The 23,715-nt window shown below is 42.9% G+C and overlaps 1 protein-coding gene across 1 annotated transcript in view; it reads right to left on the reverse strand.

Moving 5' to 3' along the window:
• The window catches only part of LRRK1 (leucine rich repeat kinase 1), a 78,134-nt gene that overhangs the window by 43,883 nt on the left and 10,536 nt on the right, over positions 1 to 23,715 (reverse strand). Inside the window, exons 2-9 of the mRNA XM_075159819.1 lie at positions 14,957 to 15,120; positions 13,905 to 14,076; positions 11,778 to 11,957; positions 11,005 to 11,153; positions 2,311 to 2,537; positions 1,651 to 1,778; positions 1,212 to 1,375; positions 369 to 506 (exon numbers count right to left, since the gene is read on the reverse strand). Of these exons, the coding sequence (XP_075015920.1) occupies positions 369 to 506; positions 1,212 to 1,375; positions 1,651 to 1,778; positions 2,311 to 2,537; positions 11,005 to 11,153; positions 11,778 to 11,957; positions 13,905 to 14,076; positions 14,957 to 15,120 (1,322 nt within the window). The remainder of the gene's footprint in view (positions 1 to 368; positions 507 to 1,211; positions 1,376 to 1,650; positions 1,779 to 2,310; positions 2,538 to 11,004; positions 11,154 to 11,777; positions 11,958 to 13,904; positions 14,077 to 14,956; positions 15,121 to 23,715) is intronic.

Genomic DNA, 23,715 nt, shown 5'->3' on the forward strand with positions numbered 1-23,715 from the left:
GTGTGCCAGATTAAGAAAAAACACAACTATTTGTGAGCACACTTGAGTACACCTATATTTCAATGGTTGGAGCTTGCAGCTACAGTGCCGTGGTTGTCTTCCAAATGGCACTCCCAAAATCTGAAAACCACAGACATCCAAAGAGTTCTCAGAAGACCTGTGTCAAAAGCTAGATACCATATCACACTGGACGAGGGCCTGAACGTTCAGGAGGTTACAGGCTGCTCAGAGGCTCTGTATAATTGCTGTGTTCATCAGCTCAAAATAGCAGGTAGTCTCCTACCTGAACCAGGCAGCCACTGCTATGACTTCAAAGTCTGAGTAGGTATTAAGAGAAATACTGTGAAGTAGGAAGAAATGACACTAACTTCAAGCTGGAAGAGTCCTGGTGGAACTTCTTTTAGTGAGTTCTCAGAAAAATCCACTTCTCTGAGGTGATTTTTCCAGAAAATAGCCAACGCGTCAGGTAGGAATTCCAGTGAGTTTCTAGATGCTTTACAACATTTCTGGAAAACATAAAAGAAAAAACACCCAAAGAGTAGTAATCATCTCTTTAAATAATGAGGTAGATCAGCTGTCACATGTTTAAGGCATTAATAAATTCATTCTAGGTGATCTCTTTGGATATTTTGATCTAGATAAATTATTGTGCATGCAGGCACATAGGATTTGCTGAGGAGATGCACTCACTTAATTGGTGGGCAAATTCTTTGGTGGGCAAAAAGTTTCAAAAGTTATTTTGAAAATTATCCCCATTTGCTTTTCAACCATAAACAAACGCTTCACCGAAGTATACTGTTCTCCTGCTATCCCTGTAATAATAAGGAATAAAGTCACAGTGATAGGTGGATATAGATCCCTAGTTAGCCATGGGTTTGGGCAAAGTTAACTTTGAATGAAGGCTGAGTGTTCTGTAAAATGATCCTAACAATACTTCGGCTCATATGAACTATAGAGAAAACGAACACATCCATATAAGACATGTTTCTAGAAGTTTTGCACCAATGCCATCAACATGGTGGGAACAGGGTAGAACCTCAGAAAGACTTGATCTGAGACCCATAAACCGAATCAGGCAGGGGCACTCGTACAGAAACAGAAGAGCCTTTTAGCCTAAGACGTCTGACAGCTTTTTAAGCACCACAGTATATTTTTTGCATTGTTTCAACAGCTTTTTCAGCCTCTGACTCTGTCAGAGCAGTTCGACTTACCAAGGGGCAGGCCCAGGGATCTGGAAACACTTTCAGCTGATTTCTGGAAACATTCAGTATGTTTAGGGACTTGAAGCAGTATAGAAAAACCGTTGGAAGTTCCACCAACCTGTTGTCAGAGATGTCAAACTCCTGCAGCTTCCTTAAGCCAATCCAATTAGTTGCTAGAAAACACGGAACATTGTGGACTAGGTGTGAGCATGATAGCAGTCTGATCCAGCAAGACGCTGAATACTTGCTAGATAAAAGCCAAAGGATTTAATGAGCGGTAAAAAATAACCAGGCCTTTTCATGTACTTTGGACACAGGATTGAGAGATGCTAAGCATCTCTAGCTAATACCGGCTTTAAGTCATCATTATAATGACTTAATAAAGTTTGGGGTTCTCCCTTTACAAATCAGGCCTTGAAATGTGAGTGTAACACTGGACTGTACGTACTGTTTTCCTCGTCAAACAACTTCTCCATATAATTTTTAGCAGCAATGAGTTTTTTAAGGTTTTTAAGATGTAGGAATCCAGAAGGGAGAGTAGAGAGCCTGTTGCTGGATACATCGACCTCGAGTAACCTGTGAGTACAGAAGATAGCAGTCAGGCATCAATAAAACGCTAGCAAAGACTCCTGTTGCCATAGACATCTATTTTGCCAGGACAGCTTTAGGTCTGAATGAAAGTAGCTGGAATGCACTCTCACAAGGCAAAGCAAAAAACCCTATTTAGAAAATTAACGCTTCCAGGGAGCGGACAGAAGTGGTCTGGATAGACAGCAGATCAGATAATTGATATGAGCCAGCAAATGTCAATCTGAGTCAGCCCAGGGCTTAGACTTAGAGGAATGGGGCTCACCAGAACTGGAGAAAAGCAGAAGCAATATGAGACTATACAGGAATAAAAGTCCCTACAATTGTCCTGACAACTAACTTGGAAACACCGAGAATGCAAAAGAGCAAATCTTAAGTTAAACCTTACAGCAGACAGAAAATAAACCAAGAAGCTCCTGCATATGCTCTTCACTTGTGCAGTTTCACCCAAGCACAACTGACTCATTTGCACCTGCTCTCCGTACGGGTTCAGTTTGCTGTAGGCATCCAGTGCACACACCTTGTACATATAATTTCATCGGATGACTGTACGCTGGGTAACTCCGTCAGCTGATTGTCAGCCAGGCTGAGCTTCCTGAGGTTTATCAGGCCCCATGGGATCACGGAAGGAAGGGAGACCAGGCAGTTGGCAGAGAGATCAAGCTCAGTTATCTGACAGGAGATGTCAATCAGCCAGTCCAGATCCACCCAGGGCAGTTTGAGGTTTGACCAGTTCACACACAAAGCCTGCATGTGTCCAAGAAAGAAGAGAAAACCATGTTAGCAAAATCCCAATTGCTCTCAGCCTGTGTTACACCACTGGGAATCTGGCAGGTCAGAGCACAGACCATAAACATTTTGCTCACTTTCCAATCTGCTTCTAGGAATTAAACTGACTCAGAGATGAAATCATGCCTGGATATCAGCAGTCCCCACCATATAGCTGCTCCTCGATCGCACTCCAAAGACCGTGAGTAAGTGCAAGCAGGGGACTTGGACTTGTTCGCCTGTCTATAAACCAGCTCCAGTGTGCCCCACAAAGGGTGAGCTGCCCTTGCCTGAAACCAGCACCCCATCCGAGAGCTGGACAGACTCTAACGGTTTGTCCGTCCAACAATGTGCAGTGAGTTTCCATGGGGCTGGGCTCCCTGCCCCACAAGACGCATTCATATCCTACGTTAGCAGCATGATACGGACAGATCATGGAAACCCATCTGAAATCCAGACTCCACAGCCCGAACCCCAGTCTGTCTCTTGGAGATGGTCTGCATCGCTGCTCAGATCTCCAAGGGACTCTGAACACCAACAGAGGCCAGGCAGGTCCAGAGGAACCTCTGTGGAGCAGTCCGCCTCTGAAACGCTTGTGGATCATTGCTTGTGCATCTGTAGAGAGGACAGGGACAGATCTGCTGAGTGTAGTAATGACTTCTTATGAGGAGGCCTGTTGCTGGAATAATTAATATATGCCCAGGCACTGCTCTTCCATCTTAAACCTTCCGACAACAACCAGCCAAATCATTTCGGAGAAGTTTTAGGTTTTGCAAAGGAAAATCTGCGAAAGGCAAGGAAAGGCAAACGCCCTCTTGTAAAGCATTTCTAAACACTAGAAATTTGCTCAGCATCATTTAGGAAGACATTTTAGCATCTGAAAGACATGATTTTGGCAGTTGCCTCCTTTCTAGATAATGTTCTGCTACTTTTGACAGTAAGAGGAGGAAGTCGTTTTATCCTCTTTTGGAAAAAAAACAGAAGTTGTTGTGAAAGGCATAACTACTTATTTCAGGTTCCAACTTAGACAGAAGAAAACATGAACACATAACGGTCATCAATGCAAGTAAACAACCTAAGGCTTCATTTTCAAGGTCATCTCATTGCATTCCAATGAGATCTATGTTCCAAAATACACATTTTTAAAGTATTAGTCCCAAAATGTTTTCATAAGCTCAGTGGTTTTGACATAGCTCATCCCAAAGACAGCCTCAATGAAGTGATCGTCAATTTTCCACCAGGAGGCAGCAAGGACCCGACAGCAAATTTAATTTGCTTTCCAATTCCCAGTATTTAGCTCTTGAGACTTTTAACCTCAAATTTAAAATTAAAAGGAATATATTTTGGGAAGGGAGAGAAAGAAAAGGGAAACAAAGGTCTATCTCAAATGGTTATTTGAGACTCAGAAGCCAAGTAATGTAGATCACACAGTTCAAATGTCTAGGAGAATGGAGTAAAGGGTAAGCACAAACAGTCGCATTTTTTAGAAACGGACAGTAGTCATAACTCAGTGTAGGCATAGCGCTTTTCAAATGTTCATTAGTGAAGCCTCAGGACAGCCCTGCAAGTATGAATGGAAATATTATGCCCATTGTATCACTGGGGAAACCAAGGCAGAGAGCACAAGCTGTTTTGTCTAAAGCTACACTCGCTGTCGTGCCACAAGGTATCCATATAAAACACAGCAAGCCAGCAGCAACAAGAAATCAGATTAAGCAGAGTATCCACTGCTGCTGCAAAATATACAGTACCTAATGGGAGTTACACTGCAAAGCTTTCACACTGGCATTAAACATATTCTGCTTTACTGTTAGATTTTCCAAGTCTGTATATTTAACAGCTTCCTGCTTACAAACTCCTGTTTTAAATTCTCTGTGTAGTTTTCTGTAATTTTCTCTCACCTGTAACAGCTCAAGAGCTGTTTACATCACTGGACAGCAATCAGTTGTGAGTTATGGTAATAGAGAGTACAAACACGCAGGTCAGATTCCTTTTTGCATCCCTAGCTACCCCACGCTTCAGGAGAGATGTAGGGATGTGGTACTGATACTAAGGGACTGGAAGATCTTCCCAGCATGAGGAAACCTCACTGGGGAAGAGCACATTTGTGCTGAGACACTTCATTATTTTTTTCTGCTTCCTTGAATTGCCCCAAGAGCTGATAACAGGAGCCAGATCCCTAAATCCAGATAATGCAGGAAACCAGCTCTACACTACAAACAAAATCCTCAGGTAGTATTGATATCTCTTTGGCTACTCAGATGCACTTTCAGGGCACTACCCTGTCTTATTACTCTTTATTTTAGAGAAAGAATCTTCAGCTGGTTTAGCTCCCAGCCGAGGTCACCAAAACCCGACTTACAAGAGGAGGGAGGAGCGCATGGCTGGGGAGAGAAGGAGGGCAGCATCACTGTAGCTCCATCCTAGATCAGTTAAAATTGTCCCTGGTAGAAATATAGCTTAATCAGCAATGAAATTCTCTTACTGATGTCGTTTATACCATATTGTGGTTTACAGTGATGCCAGCAAAAGCCTTTTTATGTCAGGACAATTAAATCTACACCATGACTTCTGCTCATACAGAATCAAAAACATCACCCTCCTACCTAACAACGCTGGGTAAAATCACATGTTCTGCATTAGCAAAACCACATACCACAAATCCCCTGGCCTAGGAAAGAGTTAAGAAAGGGCCCGATCCCCAACTACTCATGCTTCATGTAGATTTTTAATAGGAATGGCCTCTTCAGGCTAGAAGAGAAAGGTGTAACAAAGATCCAGCTACTGAAAGTATAATACAAGCACAGTCTGCCTAGATACACGAGAAACGTTTTAACAGAGAATCAGCCATTTTAACAACTAACCTCAGCTGGCAATGCATAGTCTGTCCTGATCCTTTCTTTCCAGGAATGCCAATTTTTTCCAAAAGCTATGCTGTGACTCAGCCAAAATGGGGGAAGAGGGGTTACATCAGAATAAATAGGGGAAAATCCAAGCTTTTAGGCAACAGTTCCAGACAACATGTCTATGGTCTTAAAAATCAACTGCTAGTAAGGAAGGGAATTCCCGCTTACCCATATCGTTGTCAAGATATGGGGTACGGAACTGCTAACACAGCAGGGTACAGAAAGGCGGATTCGTCTCAGCCTATCAGACCCATCAATTATCTCCTGTAACCATCACAAAGACCTTGCTCAGAGGGAGTCTAAACCTCAAAAATGAAGCCGTGGAGATCGGCCATGCTCTTTCCTCTTTCTCCCTTTACAGCTTGCCATCTGCCAACAGAGGGGAACAGCAACGCCCTTCACGGAGATCTCAGGCAGTGCCTGAAGCAGCTTTTTACTGACCCCATGCTACCAAGGTGGTAGATTGGTCTGGGATGAAGATCTGGTTGTAAGACTAAAGTTACTTTTCACTCTGCAACAAGGAAAACAGTGACATTACATTCAAAGGTGGCCTCAACATTGATACCGCAAGCTGTTAATTATTATCCTATGTATATTATGATCAGCAAAGACTAACACTGCATTGGGCAGGACACACAACAAAGATGTCATCCAGAGGAGATTTACCCCAGAAGCTCAGGTCAACTTTCAACAGTACAGCGAGATGGAAGTGGTGGCATCCTGGCACTTTCTCCTTTGGCAATGGTATCGCCACAATGGCTGTGGATGCATAGGATCCACACCATGGCCCGAAAAGAAAACAGGGAAGGAAAATTTTCCTGGCTTTTTTTTAAACATCTTTTGGCATTTGATCTAAAGTAGGAAAGGTGCTACGGAGCATCCCAAGATACGCATCCACGACCAGAGTATCTTGAACTATTCATGTATTTTACCTAAACAAACAGAAGCAGGAAAATTGAGAATTACAGCCAAAAATCTGGGCAAATATTCCATGCAAAAGGCTATCCACAGGTCCTTCAGTCACACAGAGGACACATATAACCATACAGGGCTTTGAAATTCTGGCAGTGATGGGAACGAAGGTCTGGAGAGCTGGCTTGCTCGTTTGGTTTCCTCCTCTCAGGAAAAAGCAGGCTCTTGTGGTTGAGATCCTGATTTCAGTCTCCAGAGCCCCAGATTTCCTGTGCGACACCAGTCACTGTCTCAGGCTACCAAGACTCTGTTTGCCAGTCCATATAATGGGACAGTAACATTTCCCTTCTCCCAGGGGACCCAGGAGTAAAAATGCACTGCAGACTCGAACTGCCTCTTTTCTCTTCCTGCTTAATTAAAATGTGCCCAACAAAGCTGCAATTAAAGAAAAAAATCAGAAAAAAGAACTGATGGTGCTTATCCCCTCCCTCAGTTCCTGCTCTGTTTCAAGATGATGCTCTTTACAATACAAAAAAGTACTTGTCCTTGAGTACACCAACCAATGCAGTAATAATAAGATCTACAGCTTGCTTTTAGTGGGTGCAAGCAGGACCATGCGTTTCTGTTGCTTCTCATTTCAGACTGATACTCATCTCTATTTTGCATTTAGATTGCTATGTATCATTTACCTCAAAAATGCAGAGCCATAGCCTCAAGGTATTTAATGTGATAGAAAGATACCTGCAGAATTCAGATAGTGCCTTCTAAAACCAGACAAGATTGTGAAATTCAACACCTGCTATGAACGCTGCGGGGTAGGTGTCCCCGTCTCCTAGGCAGCTTTTTGAATCTCAGCGGTAAGTGCCTTGCGCTCAGTCCTCCTCCCCATCCAGCGCCAAGGACTGACAGTGTCTCTTCTACCTGAGTGCTGCAAACTGGAGGATCAGCCAAGCCCCTTCATCTGACTTAGGGACAGTGGACCAAATTCATCTGGGTGCTAGCAACCTGATGTCAGTGGACTTACCTTAGGGATTTACTTGGCTCATCACTCTGTGGTGAAAACGTAATTAAGTGAAAGAAAGCTTGAGAGCAATGCCACAAAGAGAAGGGATTTCCTCCCCAACTCATACTTAATCATCTCCACTATCTTCCCAGAAAAGCCCGTTTCTTTGATGCCAAAGGTCTATGATGCTGAACTCGCAGAGCCCAGTGATCAGCTCAATCCTTCTCCATTTGGCACTGGCTGGTGAGCTCTGTGCTCAAACGAGACGGTGTTCAGAGGCTGTTAGCTCCTGGGCACAGCCTGACTCTGGGCAGCTTACTGCTCTTCAGAAGGGCAAGGAAAACCTCTGTAGGCTCCCGTCTCCTGCCAAGGAAAGAATTTCTCAATATGAGTCCTGAAAACTAAATGGAAACCTTCTACTGCAGTGATGTCAGGGGATGCACTGAAGAAGGCAAGGGACGGGAAATTGTGCAGAAGCAAGAAACCCCGCTGCTCTTGGGCAAACGATGAACTATAAATACAAAAATATTTACTTAGATTTGAGATCCTTTGGTAAGGTGATTAAGAAAGGCTGTTGTGCATTTCTCCTAAATGACGTGACATGCCCCGACAGAACCTCGCTCTTGCCATAGACGGGATGTTCTGAGGACAGTGATCTAATTCCTCCATCAATAATGCTGCTGTGAATCTTGAGTGGAACTGCTGAGATTTCTTTACTGATGGTGATGCAAGTGAGATTAGCCAGGCAGTGGATAAAGAAATCAGAGGAGGATCACACACATACCCATACATTTGTATGCTTGTGTATAAAATTCTTGGCAAAACATTTCCTAGGGAAAATGCAGCAGTTTAAGCTCTTTTCTGGTCTGTAATGGGAAAAAAAAATATATTTCACACTGCACACACTGGAAAGTTACATATATCTCCATGCTGATTACATGTATTGAAGTCTGGAATCTGTGCCCCACCACTTTACTGCAGGGGTTTTTTTTGGCATTTGTTACCTGTTCCTGTAAAAATGGAGCACTTCCTCTCTTTAGCAAGATAGTGGTTTGTTGTGGGGATAAATTTATGCCAGAAAAAAAAAAAAGGAGAAACAGATATTACAAAAATGAGATGTAACTCCTCTTGTCTCAGAAAGGGCAGCACTACGCACCGCGCGATGGCTGCCTGGAAGGTGTGGCAGCTAAACCGAGCTCTCCAACCACATTTTATGCATAGCTGGTAGCATTCACTACTGTGAAATCAACTGGAGGTCAACTGTGCAGTGTTTTCACTCAGAGACAGCACAGATGGGACAAACCCTTTTGGGCTCATTCTGAAATGATCGGTGCTCAGTCTGCCCTGTCCAAGAGGAGAGACTTTTTGACATCCAGCTGGCTGCCATACACATCGCAGTCTCCGCACAATCCTTTTTTGCTTCCTCCCAGTGCAAAATGCATCACGGCACTTACACAAGACGACTTACATTTGTGAACCTCACGAGATACGAAGAGAGCACCGAGGCAGCTTGTTTGCAGCTGCCATGAAGTCGTGTTTTAAAAAATTATCAGGGTGTGTGACTATCACTTCCCAGAGACCTGAGCTCTGCAGACAAACTAGGACAAACCTTCCTGAATTTGGCCCAGTCTGCCAAAACGAATTCAAAGAGAAAGCATTAAATAAGCAAACATATTAAAAATAAACAGCTATTAGAAGAATCAAGGTCAAGTTTCTGGGTCTGATTTTTGGGTTTTTACTTTTTCTTTTTCTTTTTTTTTAAACCAGGCCCTTCTGGCAATTAGCTGATGTTTCAAAACTGCTCTCTTCTTTGCTCAGGGTGTGACAACAGCAAAGCTGAGTCATTTTTACAGCAGCGAAGTTAAATATTGCCAGCAAGTTCACATGGAAAACAGACCTCTTCCCTGTGATTTAAACATTTATTCCAAAGTTTATTCAGGCTGAATTATCCAGTTAGTTGGATTTTTCTTTTCTTCTAAAAGGCATGTAGTTTTATCAACTCTTCCCCAGAAACATCTAGGATTTAGCTTCCTTTTGCTTACCTGACAAGGAAACTAAGCATCCCACAGGGAGGGCTCTAAATTTGCTGATTGAACCCAATGAAGTCAAGCTCACATATGTGGACTGTAGTCCCTAACATTCGCAGTATCATCGGGAATCCAGTGAGACAGGATTTTGGCAGGAAAACAGAGAATGGAGAAGTTCGTAACGTTATGAAAACCTCTCTGCTTATTTTTACTTAACACCAAAGCAGAATCAACACCCCGCAATGTTACGAGCTGAGCAAACAGATAATCAACTAGCAATGGGATTCACGCAGACAGAGCCTTGATCGAAAAATTTCCGTCACAATTTTTCACTGCACAACTTTTATGATCTGATGAAAACTGTAACTGTTGAAAGCTCAAGGCTCTGATGCTCCTATTCAGTGTTGGTTAATCTGCATACTGAGGGGAAAACCAAAAAAAGCCTGGTAACTAAATTGCTGGATAACAGAAGAAATAATACGAAATACTACATGCTTCCCTATAAAGCAGTAAGAGTGGGGCGTGAGACATTTTTCAGTTCTGAATAAAGGAGACTTGGATAATAGAGATTAAGAGAATGAAGAATATACCCTAGTTATACAAAGATATGTGATAATCATGAAATGTAATAATACCCTGCATGAAAACAATGCCACTTATATGTAGATCTCAAAGCATCATCATCATGTATTAAGCCTTCAACAGCTGTGAGATGGAGGAGTTTAAATCTCCCCATTTTAAAGTGGAAGAAATAGAGATGCAAATGAATTACCAAAATTGTCAAAAGGCTGTCAGTGGCTAAGTAGTGAACAGAGTTCTTGCCAACCTAAAAAGGCTTCAATTGCTTTTTGTTGGCCTCTGTGCCCCATCAAAAACCACTTCTGTGGGACAAGCGCAGTTAAAACTAATCTGATCTGATCACCCACGATATTCTCCGTGCTGCTCCAGAGAGCCAGATCTGTCCCGAGCGAGTGACAGTAAAGGCTACCAGCCATCTTTTACTAATGAGGGTCTGAAGTAGGGAAGATATTTTGAGCAGACGTAAGCTTGCTCTACTCATGCTCCCTGTTAACAAAAAGCCACATGAGCCTATTTGTACGTCAGGTATCTGAGCTATCAGACACAGGGGAAGAGAACGGTTTACACGCTCAGCTCTGTGCCGTGCTAACACTCCAGGACAGCACAGAGCTTGTGGCATTACCTTCACCCAGAAGGCACAACAGAAACCTAAATGAAGCGATTATCCTGGGGTCACAGAGGAAGCCTGTGGTAGTGCTTATTTCTCTGGAAGACTGTGAGCACAAAGTCAATCTTTCCCTTCCACAGCATATGCCTGGTTCACACGCTGATGTTAAAATTGCCAAGTGGAAGCTGCCGCACATAGTCTTGCACAATGATGCCTCATGTTTTACACCTTGCAATTCAGCACTGGCATGAAAGCCACTTTCACAGCTTGTTCTCTAAATGGGTAGCAAACCACAAGGCTCTTAGTTGAGAAGAAGAATCACCAGCCACATGGTATGCAAAGACAAATACCAATTATTAACATGATGCTCCTTTAACAGAACATCTCTTCAGACAGATAAATGGCTACTTACTGTTTTTGTTGGAGCACTACCTGGTAGTGGGCTTGTCTCAATGAAATACTTCCTCAGGAGGTGTTTGCTGCATTCAGGACTGTCCATCAGGATGTAAGAACAGAAGAAAGCTCCATTCCGTAATAAAAACACGGCTACATCTTCATTCCCTTTAGAGAAAAGACAAATTGTCTGCTCTCTTCTTCTCATGTAAATGAGCCAACAAGGAGTTGAACAGAAATCCTGGGAAATAACCACTTCTGAAAAAAACCATGGGGGTGTGCAAAAAGGGAACTGAACTGTATAAAGACTGTTTCCTCCAGAGATAGGATTTAGTTTGGTCAAACTGAGACAGCAAAGACACTACGTAAAAGCACTGGCCCAAGCTTGCTCTTTTTTCTCTTTTTTCCCTGTCTTATTAAACTATACACACAGCTGTGCTTTGAAGTGTAAATTATTCAGCCTAAATCAAGCATGTGTGCCAGAGTGTCCATAACAATAATGCCTTTACTTGCAAGGTTTCTATTTTTGAAGGGTCTTTTCCCTAGGAGGTTATAGAGGAAAGTTCAGCCTCTCACTATTTACAGTAATCTAACTTAAGAAGGCCCTGACTTAAATTTGGCTAAGTCAAAAGATTTAGGGCCAATTTTATTTTAATTTATCCCACTGGAAATCCAGGACAATTCCAGGCAAGCCAGTCCACAGTGATAACTTCCTAAATGGGAACAACTCAGCCCATTCTTTAAAAGACATTGCAGAAAAGGAGCAAAGTTTTGAAACATGCAAATACATACCTGCCTTTATAGCAGCGTACAGGGGCAACCGTATAAGAACTGGAAACTCATTCTTCCTGACTGCACAGCTCTCTGGGTCAGCACTGTATGCACGAATTAGGAGTTTTACTATGTCCAAATGTCCCTGCTGGCAGGCTATGGCCAGCATCCAGTTCAGGAGTTGTTGGCAAGTTCTAGGACCTACCAAAAAGATACGGCATTTGACTTAGCTGATGCCACCAGGCTGTGATGTGCAAGAGTCATCCACAAATAACGGCTATGCAAAGGGTATAGGGTGAAGCCCCTGAGGACAAAGGAGCAGACTGCACTGCAAGAGTGTGTTACAGAAGAGCCCCAAGATGGTCAGACACAAAGTTTTCAGCTTTGCTTAACTGTTCTTTATTACCTACCCCGCTAGCAGGCGAACTTTTTTGACTGTCCCTGATCTAAGCATGCTTAAGCTAGCAACAGTGGAAGGTTCTGAGGATGCCTGCTAGGCTACCAGCAGAAAAATTAAACATCTAATCCCAAGCAGAGGTGGCAAGGGATGACCAGGACTGTCTTTGCATCCAGAGACAAAAGGTCTGATTCAACAGAGATTAGATCCAAACATCCAAGATAGGCCTCAAATCTTCCCTGATTCACAGTATCACCTCCATTTACTTTACAAATTCACATCCCCTTTGACATGCTTACAGAAATGTCCACAAGCCCAAGTTTACATGTCAACTTTTTTTTTTTGCAGTTTCTCCATGTGGAAATTACATCGTTCTTTGCATTCCTAACAACTTGACTAAATCACTCACCCTCATGCTCCAAAAAATGGGCTCCACTTCAGCTGTAAGCCACAAGAAGTTCACACTGAGCCAGAGAGAATCACTGCAGTGCATTAGCCAAATTGCAAATTCATGCAATTTATTGCTAAGCCCTGTGATTGTTTCTATGTAACTTCCCAGGGAAACAAATGGAAAGGCCTGCACAAAAACTTCTGAAAGCTGCTGTTTGTATAGAGCACCTCCCCTGACCTCCTGAAGCAAGGGTTTAAGGGAATTTGGTCAGTTCTAAACTGAGCTAAGTTTCCAGAAACTACTTAAGTCACTTTTCATTACTGAGAGTATTATATTAATATAATTTAATTTTTGCTACTACGTTACAAAACCAGTGTTGTCAGCCTCCTTTTTGGCTGAAGGAAATATTACATTTAATTGCATCCCCCAAACTGGAACGTTTCTTCTGCTTATTAGTGCTCTAACAGTTTAAAAACATCAAATAAGGAGGTTTCCCAACAGGTTATTCCCGTCCTCATTGAGGTCACTGGCAAGTATATAGCTCCAGTGATGAGCTAGAGCTACATTCAGGTCACATATTGCAGAGCCCTAGCTTAGCTGTTGCGGTTACTGCAGTGTCTGATTCGCCTGGCTGCTGCGCAGGACCGCTGGACCCTGAACCCGTAGAGGATCCCAGTGAGAAGCAGCTGCCATGCCCTCGGTACACTAAGAGAGCAACAGGGGACCCAAACACAAGTTCCTGGTCCTGACTCAGAGTAATGCTCTTTCCCACCCCCACAGCTGCCTTAAGAATCGTGTCTGGGTCTAAAAATTCTCTGTTCTGCTATAAAATAATTTTCAAAATAAAATGTAACTAAAATATAATGATGATTCTAAATAAGGAACTCCCCTGATAGTCAAATCAAAACGCTGACAAGAGAGCATAGAGCATGCTGCCCGCTGTGCACCCAAACTATTACTCGCCAGACAGTCATGAGCTGCACTCTCACTCCCAGCAACGCCGTGTCTGCTGGATCAGCAGAGTGGGATGATGCTGTTTCCTGAAAATCCCTTAATTTCTCTGTGGGGTCTGGGACGTTACCCAGCTGTGAGGGCTGATGGGAATGAATTGTCTAAATGGTATCTTCCTCCACTTCTAATTTGCAAACATGGAATATTTTTATGCATGTGTTTTTTCCCCCTTGGGGGAAGTTTTCTTCAAACACAGCAGAGATTAGATCCCTCCACGCACTTTCCCACGACTATGTCCCTCCCCTTTCAAGGGATGTGGGAAAAAAAAAAAAAAAAATGCTTGCTTGAAGCTATAGCACACAGCTACCGAAAAGCTTGAGGAAAGGCAGAGGCAACCCAGTAGGCTTACCATGCAAGGAATCCAGCAGCTCTTTCACAACGTCCTTATGTCCAAAATACGCAGCCACCACAGCTGCATTGTCATCATTAGGTTCTGTTGGTAACACCACTAATGCTTCCTTCAGTAAATACCTTACTGCCTGAAGATCTCCATATGCTGCTGCAATACCTAAAAGCTGGCACTGGTAAAGAAAACACAGCAAAATAAACTCTCTGTAAAGGGAGCGGGCAGAGAAAGAGAGCATTTCTAGAGCCACGTATTTATTTGTGCCCATGCAAATGCATACCCACTGTCACTGTGGTTAACTGAGAATGTCATAAACACTAGCAGCCATTATAATCATTGCTGTTGATATATTAATTATATTAATTTGTTGGGGTTTGCTTTATAGTTTTTTGTATGGTTTTACCACAAAAGTGCCCAAGGCACAGAATGGTGAGTGTAAAACCATTTTTCATGGACCAACAGAAAAAATATTTGCACAGCTCTGCTACAAGGTGTAGTATTTCCAGTTTTGGAGATGGCCAATATGCTTGGAGTTGGCACGCAGGCACTCTTCCAAAACACTAAGACAAGCTCTGTGCAAAAAGCAGGCTCAAAATGAGGGCTGTGAAGGCAGAGCAGTGCAGAAGGTGGTGCAGAGGATACAGTTCCAAACACAAGCAGCAAAACCTTCCCAGGGGGCCATTAACCGTCTTTGTGCTGATGGGGGAATACATTTTTTTGCTAAGGCTACAAACTGCTTCCTTTATATGGGGAAAAATCTTTTTCCCTGTTTTAGGGACCACAGCACCAGCACCCCTCCTCGCACAGCTTCCTGTTCCTACACACGCTGTTCCTGTGGTCTGTCTCATCTTTCTGATCACGGCTTTCAAGGGCAAATACTGTCCCTGAGCAGATGTCCTCGAAGTGCCCCACACAACCAGCCATGTCTAGGACCCTGCAGCACCAGCATAACATATATAACTGATTTTCTGCATGAGAAATGACAGAAGAAAGCAGCTTGGCATTTTGGTTTCTTTTCCAATAAAATTTGAGAAAGAGTAGTAACCTTATCCTACCTTTTCCACTTGTAGTGCAGTCTCCTCACATGACAACTTAATCAACTCCTGGGCCTTACTGGTGTCTCCAGCTTTGTAAGCATCCTGAATGCTTTCTGTCACAGGTGTCTGAATTACGGAGACTTCGCCGACTGTGGACTGTTTGCCACCCATGTCCACAGTTCCTGCAGTAAAAATAGAAAAGAGGGGTCAGGAGGAAGTACCTGTTCATTACTCATGCACAGCTGCAATGTCAATGCATCCTGGCAACAAAAAAAAGGGGGTGAATTATTTTCAGTGGAATATTTACTGCACACAATTAAAAAAAGAGGAAAAAACATCAACACGCAGTTGCCTGATAAAGGAAAGTGATAGCACGTTAAAGTACTCTCCAACAGGGACATGAAACTACAATGGACAGTGAGTTCCCCAATTGCTCCCAGAGGTGGTTTCCAAAGGACCATGTGAAAGCTCACACACACACAGACACGTACGTGCAGCAGCCTGCCACACTCGATCTCCTGCTGCAGGAACCAGGGAGGAGAAGAGCTGACATGAGATTGGCACCTGCAGTATTCTGAAGGAGCAAGGAGTCTGCAGGACCTGCAAAGCCATTCTGGTATTATTAGCCTTGCTTCAGCCACTCTTCATTCACCTCCTGACAACAGTCTAAAATAAAACCCCACTGTACTTCTCCAACACTTTCAACCAGAGCTTTATATACCCTAAGGAACATGAAAGCAAAGAAATTGGGAATATTTTTACTCTGGGAAAATAGAGTAAAAGAAGATTATGCAAGGTGTCCAGTATCACCCTGATCAATCCTGGAGAGTCTCCTAGGCTAGACCTTTTTTTTTTAAATGCTGTTAGAAGCCAGAAGAGTTTTTACATGTCAAAGATTAAACGCTGCAAACCATTAGAGAAGATGCTTGCAGTGCGTGGCTAATAAAAAGACAATCATGAAGTCTCACACTCATCCACCCCCCCCAACTACCAGGACAGGGAAAGCTGCAGGAAAGTCACTGAATTGTGAGTAAGATGTTCAGGTCCACTCCTGAACAACATGCAAGACAGTCAAAAGAAGCACTTTTCACTTGAAAAGAGACCATTTCACTTTTTGCTGCTAAAACATTATTAATTACTATTGCTTATTTGCATCTGGTTAAATAAAGCCCTTAAGCCCACAGATTTTCACATATGTTAACAAGGATTTTTGTTTTTTTAAAGAGACACATATGTCATGCAGGGCCTGGTTTAATGCAGCCTGGAAAAATAAGTAAATTTGGACCAATCTATAACTGTCAGTAAATATGTTTGAATAATGCAGTCTGAATCACCAACAGATTCTGACTAACACTTCTCATCAATTATTTACATGAAGCTCAAATCACTCAGACATCGGAGACGGCTCCAGAGATTCGTGCCATTAAAAATGTGCCCACATCAATAACCTTTCTCAGATGATGCAGAACGTGTGAAGGACAAGCAGCAGAAATCAAGGCAGATGAAGGTGGTGTTAAATTACAGCATAATAAACAGCATCTCAGAGTTCATGTGAATAGGTGCCTTCATAATTCTGTAGTTTTAGGGGGTACATGGGAAAAGAAATTCATCCAGCATTTAGTCCAGTCTTTTAGAGCAGACCACATACCTGTAAGGGATCTCTAAGAATACTGCATATGGTTTAATTCTCTTTTTAATGGACACCAAGGTAGGAAATGCAAATGATTCTTAGGCAAGTAACTGTTTAAAGGGTGACAGAAGAAAGAACTTCAAAGCAAAACAGTTCTCCAGTCTAAAAAACTCAGAACTGGACTAAATAAAGTCAAGAAGTACGATCCAAGCAAACACTGCAGTTACTGGAACACGCAGCCTCCCCGCACTCAGCGCCCTGTGATGAAATCCTGAACCTAGAGAGAAGCACTGGAATTCCCCTTGGAGGAAAAAATGCCTCACATCGGAGATACAAAACAGCTGGAAAGCTGAGCAGGAAGCCCTGCAAGTCAGGGCTGACAGAACACAGCAACTTTAATCTGGTTCCTAAAAAAAATGCTGAAAGGAGGGACAAATTTTACTTCCTTCCAGCTTCAATCCTGATTTTGGGGACTATCACTCAAGACCCACATCTGCAGCCAATTCCACATGTAAAGGCACATCCTTTCTGCCAAAGAATTGAGCAGGGTCATCTTTTCTTTTAAATCATGGCCGGGGAAGATGGAGGTACAAGTATCTCATGGTCAGAGATTCGTTCGGGATCTGGGAGAACTTCCTCATCTATTAGAGAGGTCTCCAGCCAACCTCTCAATGCATCCTGCACACCAGAGGAGCATTTTCCACCTCTCCTACTGGAACTGCCCCACCATGCAGTGAGGACTACCAAATCAGTTGGAGCCCAACCACCAAACCAGGGAGCACAAGAAGGACCACAATGTTGTAATTGAGGGAAGGAGGAACTCCCCAAGCTAGACCCTAATCCCAAGACAGCTTCTGTGTTTTACCGAATGACTACTTCATGAAACTACGTGGCTAATGTTTCATGATTCCTCTTATATTTTTGGCCCCCTAAAAATATCTTAAGTCCTTTGTAGCGTAATGGCAGTTACAACCACTGCTACCATCACCACTGTTCGAAGAACATGGGCTGGCCATCAACCACCGCAGTCTACTCACGTGCCTTAGGTGTAGACTCCTGGAGGGCACTCCAGGAATGGGAAGGTCACAAACAGCTGGCTTCACAGATTTTACATGCTCCCAGGGTTAGCTGGCAGTTTAATCAGAGTCTTCAGGATATTAATTTTAGTCCTTAAACTCAATTTTAGTCTTGCCTTAGGCAATTTTTTATTGATCTAACCAAAACTGCCTGGTTTTGAACATTTGAACATCCATCAAGTAGAAGTCAATAAAAGCTTCACTGAATGTAAGAAACCCAGGCAATTCTACTGTTTGAAACCAATATATTTATATTTAAATATTCTTGGCAGAAAGACAATGCTGCTCAACATTCAAGTTTCTTACATAACTGTCATCAAAACTTCTTTCTATGATTGCATTCTGCAGAGTAAATTGACCTCCTGCCTAAGACCTGAGGAAAAAAGCTGCCAAAGGTCTTCAGCAAAAAAAGACCTTGCAACTGAACTAATTACAAGCCTGAAAAGAGCAAAACTGGTGAGATACAGAGTGATAAAAAAGCTTGCCCTCAACCAACAGCTGTGCTCACATGATTCTGTCAAAGTTAACTTGAGCTTTCAAAGGTTAAATGAGAGAAGGTGGGCCATCCATTCCTAAGTTCCTAAAACAGAAGCCATCCATTGCAAAGCTAAGCATCTCACCAACCAAATTACCCAATTCACAGAAAACTTCCTGGTGAAGTGATATATCATTTCCTCAGTGAATGATATATTGACTTCTGAAATACAAATAAAAAATAAGAAGCAGCATGTTTTATAAGCTTAATTTATACTTACTAGTAGGAAAAAAAAATTAGGAAAATTACATTCTACTGACTAAAGACTGTTTTATTTCTACAAGATGCATGACTGAACTATCATCAGTACTGGCATTCATGTAGACTGGGAATAAAGTTTTGCCAATACATGCATCACCCATTTTTAGCAAAAATCTGGGCTGAAATCCAAAGAAATTCTGCCTATGGTTTTAACCCTACAAACCTCACGCTCTTTACCTGAGCTCTTCGTGGCTTTCATAATAGGGTCACCTCACTTGCATATAGCCTTGAACAAGATATAAGAACAATACTGAAGTTGAATAATACTGAACGTCTGGTTTTGGACTTGACCATACAACATGCTGAACATTTAAGCCTGGATGTAACAAAGTGCTTTTAATTCTTTGATTACATGGATTTAGGAACTGGCTTCTGCACTTTGCACAATAGGGTCTGCATTACTGTTCGACAATGCACATTGCTACAGGCAAAACAGCATAGCAAGTTATGATATTCTATCAATACTTCTTGGATATTCCTGTAATAAAAGGCTACTAGAAACTCCAGAGGCTCTTACACACCCTTTCTGATTTCCTTTAGTTTTTGCTTTATTGCACACAGATCTTGGACAGAGTTCCTGTGTTGGCACAGGTTCCTCTAAAACCACTGCCCCAAACCAGCACCCCTCTTCTGAGCTTTCAGCAGGAAAACAGATAAATAAAGCCTATTTTAACTGAGGTTGTATGGCTTGGGTTCATTTCTCTAAGACGTCCGAATGTCAATGAAAATAAGGTCATGGGATTTACTCCCTATCATTCAGATCATCTCTGCATCACCTTTATTTAACTTCTCCATAGACCCACAGCTTCTTTTCTTTGCTTGCTTTCTAACGATTGTAAGCAAACCAAGTGCTGTTTGTAAGGGGGAAACAGGTGGCATTTGCCGACGTTAAAAACGCATCCTTCATCTATTCCTCACACAACTTAACAGCTTGTATCAAAGCAACTGACTTTGGAAATATTTCCCACTCTCGATTTCAATGTTTTATACTTTGGAAGTAGACTTTAAGCTTGGCTTTGCAGTAACAGCCTTTTACAAAAGCTAAGGTCAAGACTAATTTTCTTTTAAAAAATATTCCAATGGAAACAGTGGTTATCAATAAAAAAGCAGTGTTATTTGCCATTCAAAGGTTACAAGAGTATAAATTTTAAAGTGCTACAGACTGCTGTCCCAGCTCAGAGAAACAAAACAAAATTAAGTCTTATTATTAATAAGAGGGTACCATGAGAATTTCAGAGATATATGTAGTTACACCCTGTCTCAGGCCTTGTTATTACAGCAGGTGAAAAAAAAAATCTAAAATTTCTAAATTGACAGTATGGCATTATCAGCAAAAAGCTGAGGGTTTGCAGGTCAGTGCTGTGAATCAAGAAACGGCTGCATAACAAAACAGGACACTGTATAGATGATTATTACCTTTGTATCCCAAATCACTGCATTCCTCTCTCTGACACATAACCTCACAGAGTTTATAAGTGCTAGTCCCTTTGATAAGGCAGGAGTTCTTTGGAAACTAACTAGGATATTTTTATTTAGCAGAGAAAGATATAAATGAGATGCTTAACATAGGATAAAATAGGGCAGGAAGCTAACTTACTTCAAAACAGAATTACAACAATAATAAAACTTCAAAACTGCTACTGACCTTGTCATAATGTGTGCAGGTATTTCCAGAGACGGGAAGATGATGACTTTAACACGGCATCCCATTCAGCGATGCTCAATTAAGCTATTAGCCACCCATCTCTGCTTCAGCACAAGCGGCCACTGGATGTAATGTCTTTTGGCTGGCTGGCTGCTTCTTTGTCTGAATTAACTACTACATTTTAGCCCTGACAGTTATTTTCATCTCCATGTCCCATTACAGCGAAATCCAAGCCTCTGGTTCAGAGAGGATCTGGGGATGGGGGTGGGCAGGGAGGCCGCCTCTCCGGGCTGAGCTCAGACATTAATTCCTCAACAGCACCAGATGGCTACAGCTAACCTTTACCAGCTTAATCTTGTGCCATTTTGACTACTGAGCGCTGCCACAGAGCAAATAAAAAATGGGACAGAGATGAGGTTTAAGATGTGCTGAATATTTAAAGCCAACCCTCCCAAACTCTTAAAAACTCACAAGCGTCACTGAACATTTTTCAATACTACTCTACGGAAGCTTTGGCAGGCTGATTTGCAAAATTAATGGAAAGCCATGTTATTTCTGAGTCTCTGTAACAAACTCATGTGTCTTCTGTTGCTTTGAAAAACTTCAGACTAATAAATCGAACAACAGCCAACGGGGAGCCTCCAGTGATTTCAAAGGATGATGGATCTGTCCTATATTGCACTTTCCACGTAGGTGGGTAGGAAGAATTTTTCAGTCCTCTGGAAATCTTTGAGATACTGAAAAATAATTCCCATCCCAAACCAGGAAGAAAAACCAAAACCCTGGGTTCTTTAATAAAAAAAAAAAAAAATTTTCAAATCAGCCCAAGTCAGTAAAAATGCGTTATGAAACAAAGATACCTTTTGTGTTCCTTCTCTAATTAGCTGACACTTCAAAACAGGGTTTCATTTGTTGTTTAAAAAAGTTAAAAGGTTTCATTCATTTATTTCAATAATTCATTTCTTAAAAGTTACAGTCATGGACCAAGGTCTGTTCCCAGGAGGGAAGTTGTTCCCCCCGCCTGCCCACATGCGCTCGGTCCAAGTGGCCCCGTAGCCAGGACCTGGCCTAGAACCATGCGAAGGAGGGTCCTGCAGCAAGAAGCCTATGACCTATTTCACCTTGCTCTCAGATTTAGGCACAATCCATATGGCTCAACCAATTCCGCTATAAAATGTCCCCAGCAGGATTCAAAAATTGCCAGAACCACTTATAAAACTCCCTGTTAGAAGACAAGGAGAGAAAGTTACGATAAATCCAACCAAAAGATAACAAGATGGTTTATCTGGGAAATTCAGCACCCCCACTGGAGAGACTACACCGGAATTGGGCCATGCCCCTCTGATCCTGATTAATATCTCTTCACAACAAGTGAGACATGCCAGCTTCTCAGGACAGTGGGAATCCTCCACACACTTCTTCTGCCTATTTTTTGTGGTTCCATTTCACCCAAACAACCATTATTTCAGCTAATTAAAGGAGTGGCTCTACATTAAGATCTGCCTGCCAAGGCAGTGGAAAAGATGATGTATTGAGTACAAAAGACACCTGCATCTACAACATAGCTTATAATCAACGCTCACTGCCCCAAAAGGAAACTTATAACCCTACAAAAGACCAGGTCTGAAACACAGAAGAATGCTTCAAAGACAAAAATCCAGCACTGAAGGGATCTTTTTCACTATTATTGCATAATCTGGAATTATTTTTAAATTGTTTACATGCCAGTACCACGCACGCAAAGCGCTGATCTGCATTAAACATTTTCCAGCAAGTATACAGGATCTTGTAAAGGGCACGCTGACAATTTTAGGTACAGCCATGCAAAGTGACCAATTATCACCAGAGCCATTGGAAATTTTCTATTTAGAAACACTCTTAACCTGCAAGGAAAAAAGCATTTGCTAATGCAAACCTGAAAGGAAAATATTAAGTCCCAGATGGAAAAATGCTCTGGACTCCTGCCTTTTTAAGGGGCTCCAACTGAATTACAAAAAACAGACGCCTCCGAAGGCTTTAGCTCCACACTTACACAATCGTTTCTCCACCATCCAGGATAATGGGGGAAGAGGGGACAGAAAAGCCTCAAACACTAGTAACACTGAGACTCGGCAGTCTTTAGCGGGCAGTATCACACATGCCTGAATGGCTGCGTGAAGCTGTCTGTCTGTCTGCCAGAGCCAGCACTGAGCTGGGGCTGAAAAGCTCTACCAGATCTGAGCAGGCTCCCGCATTTGTGTGTGCGCCTCCCAGATCCCCTGGACTCTGGAAATTATTTATAATGTCCAAGAAGCTAAAATGAAACCGAGCTGGTTGTTCTTACTTTGCTGAAGTACAAAAGTGGCTACACAAAGCCATTACAAGGCAATGAGGTTAGAGAGAGCACAAAGAATTACACGCTGGAATATGACTGTCAGAGCAAACCCATCATGTCAGCGTGCAAATCACGTTGGAAAGCACAAGATAGCTTCGGTGTCACTAATGATACCTGCAGCTATCCAGGGAAAAGGAACAAGGGCTACTACATGTGATGGCCTGGGACATGCCTCTTCTCTTGCGCTCTGCAAGAGGACAGCTCTACCTTAGACATGATGCTCCCCACTAGTTGTTTTTTAAGTGCATGCACCACTTCCAGTCCATGCCCTGGGCTATACCTGATGGAAGAGGGGCAGCAGGACTGCGATCCTCAGCACAGAGTCAGGGTGGAGGCAGCTCATCAGCACCGTGCCTCGGCACCCCTTCCTCCCACCCGGGCTCCGAGGGCTGCAGCCAGCCTGTTGTGTGCTGATAAACCCTACGCAAATCCCCGTCCGGCCATGCATACCAGCACCCATTGCTCCACACCCCATGTTTAGTTTCACCCCTTCTGTTTATAAAGCTTCCTTAGCTGCAACAGATAACACCAAGACAACCTCCACATCCTGAACGAGCGGCAGCAGCCAACAGCAAACACGGGGCTGCTGCCTCTTCCTCCTCCTCTCTCTTCTCCTTCTGACTTTTCACCAAGCAGCTGGGTACCAAACACAAGCAGGCAGCTCTTCGCTAACCCTACCATCCCCAGTCTACCAGCACGATGAACTGGGCTGTTGTTGATGACAGTGATGGTTTTATTCTCTCCCCTGAGTACATGTGTCAGGCCTAAGCAGCTTCACGTGCACATGTTCATCCCCTTTGATCTGTAGGAGCACTCAAAGCATCAGTGGCCACAACACATTTCTCAGTGGTCAGAGTGTCTCATGAAGGCACCATCATCCCTGGTAGACACACTACTAGCCATTGGGCAGGGAAAGAACGGGACGGGGATGATCTCCAGCAAGCACGGAAAAAGGCTGGCTCTCGCAGTGAAGGGGGATGCCCCACATCCCTCCTGTAATGCCCTCTTCGGGGTGCAAAGGGTCAGCAAAGACCAGACCACAGAGAACATTGATGGTGTTAATTTCCACCCCCAAGGGAAAGAGGTTGAGGGAACCAAGAGAGGTCCAAATGGCCAGAGAGCCAATTGCTGCATTGAAAATACAAATGACTCAGCTGTAAGTGAAAGTTTCTATTTTTGGCTTTTGGCCTCAGTGATTTGGTTCCAATCCTACAGCTTGAATCATTCAGAAATATGCTTTTGCATGCAAGGCCAGC

Source organism: Calonectris borealis, chromosome 11 (genome assembly GCF_964195595.1).
Source record: "Calonectris borealis chromosome 11, bCalBor7.hap1.2, whole genome shotgun sequence".
Taxonomy (NCBI): Eukaryota; Metazoa; Chordata; class Aves; order Procellariiformes; family Procellariidae; genus Calonectris; species Calonectris borealis.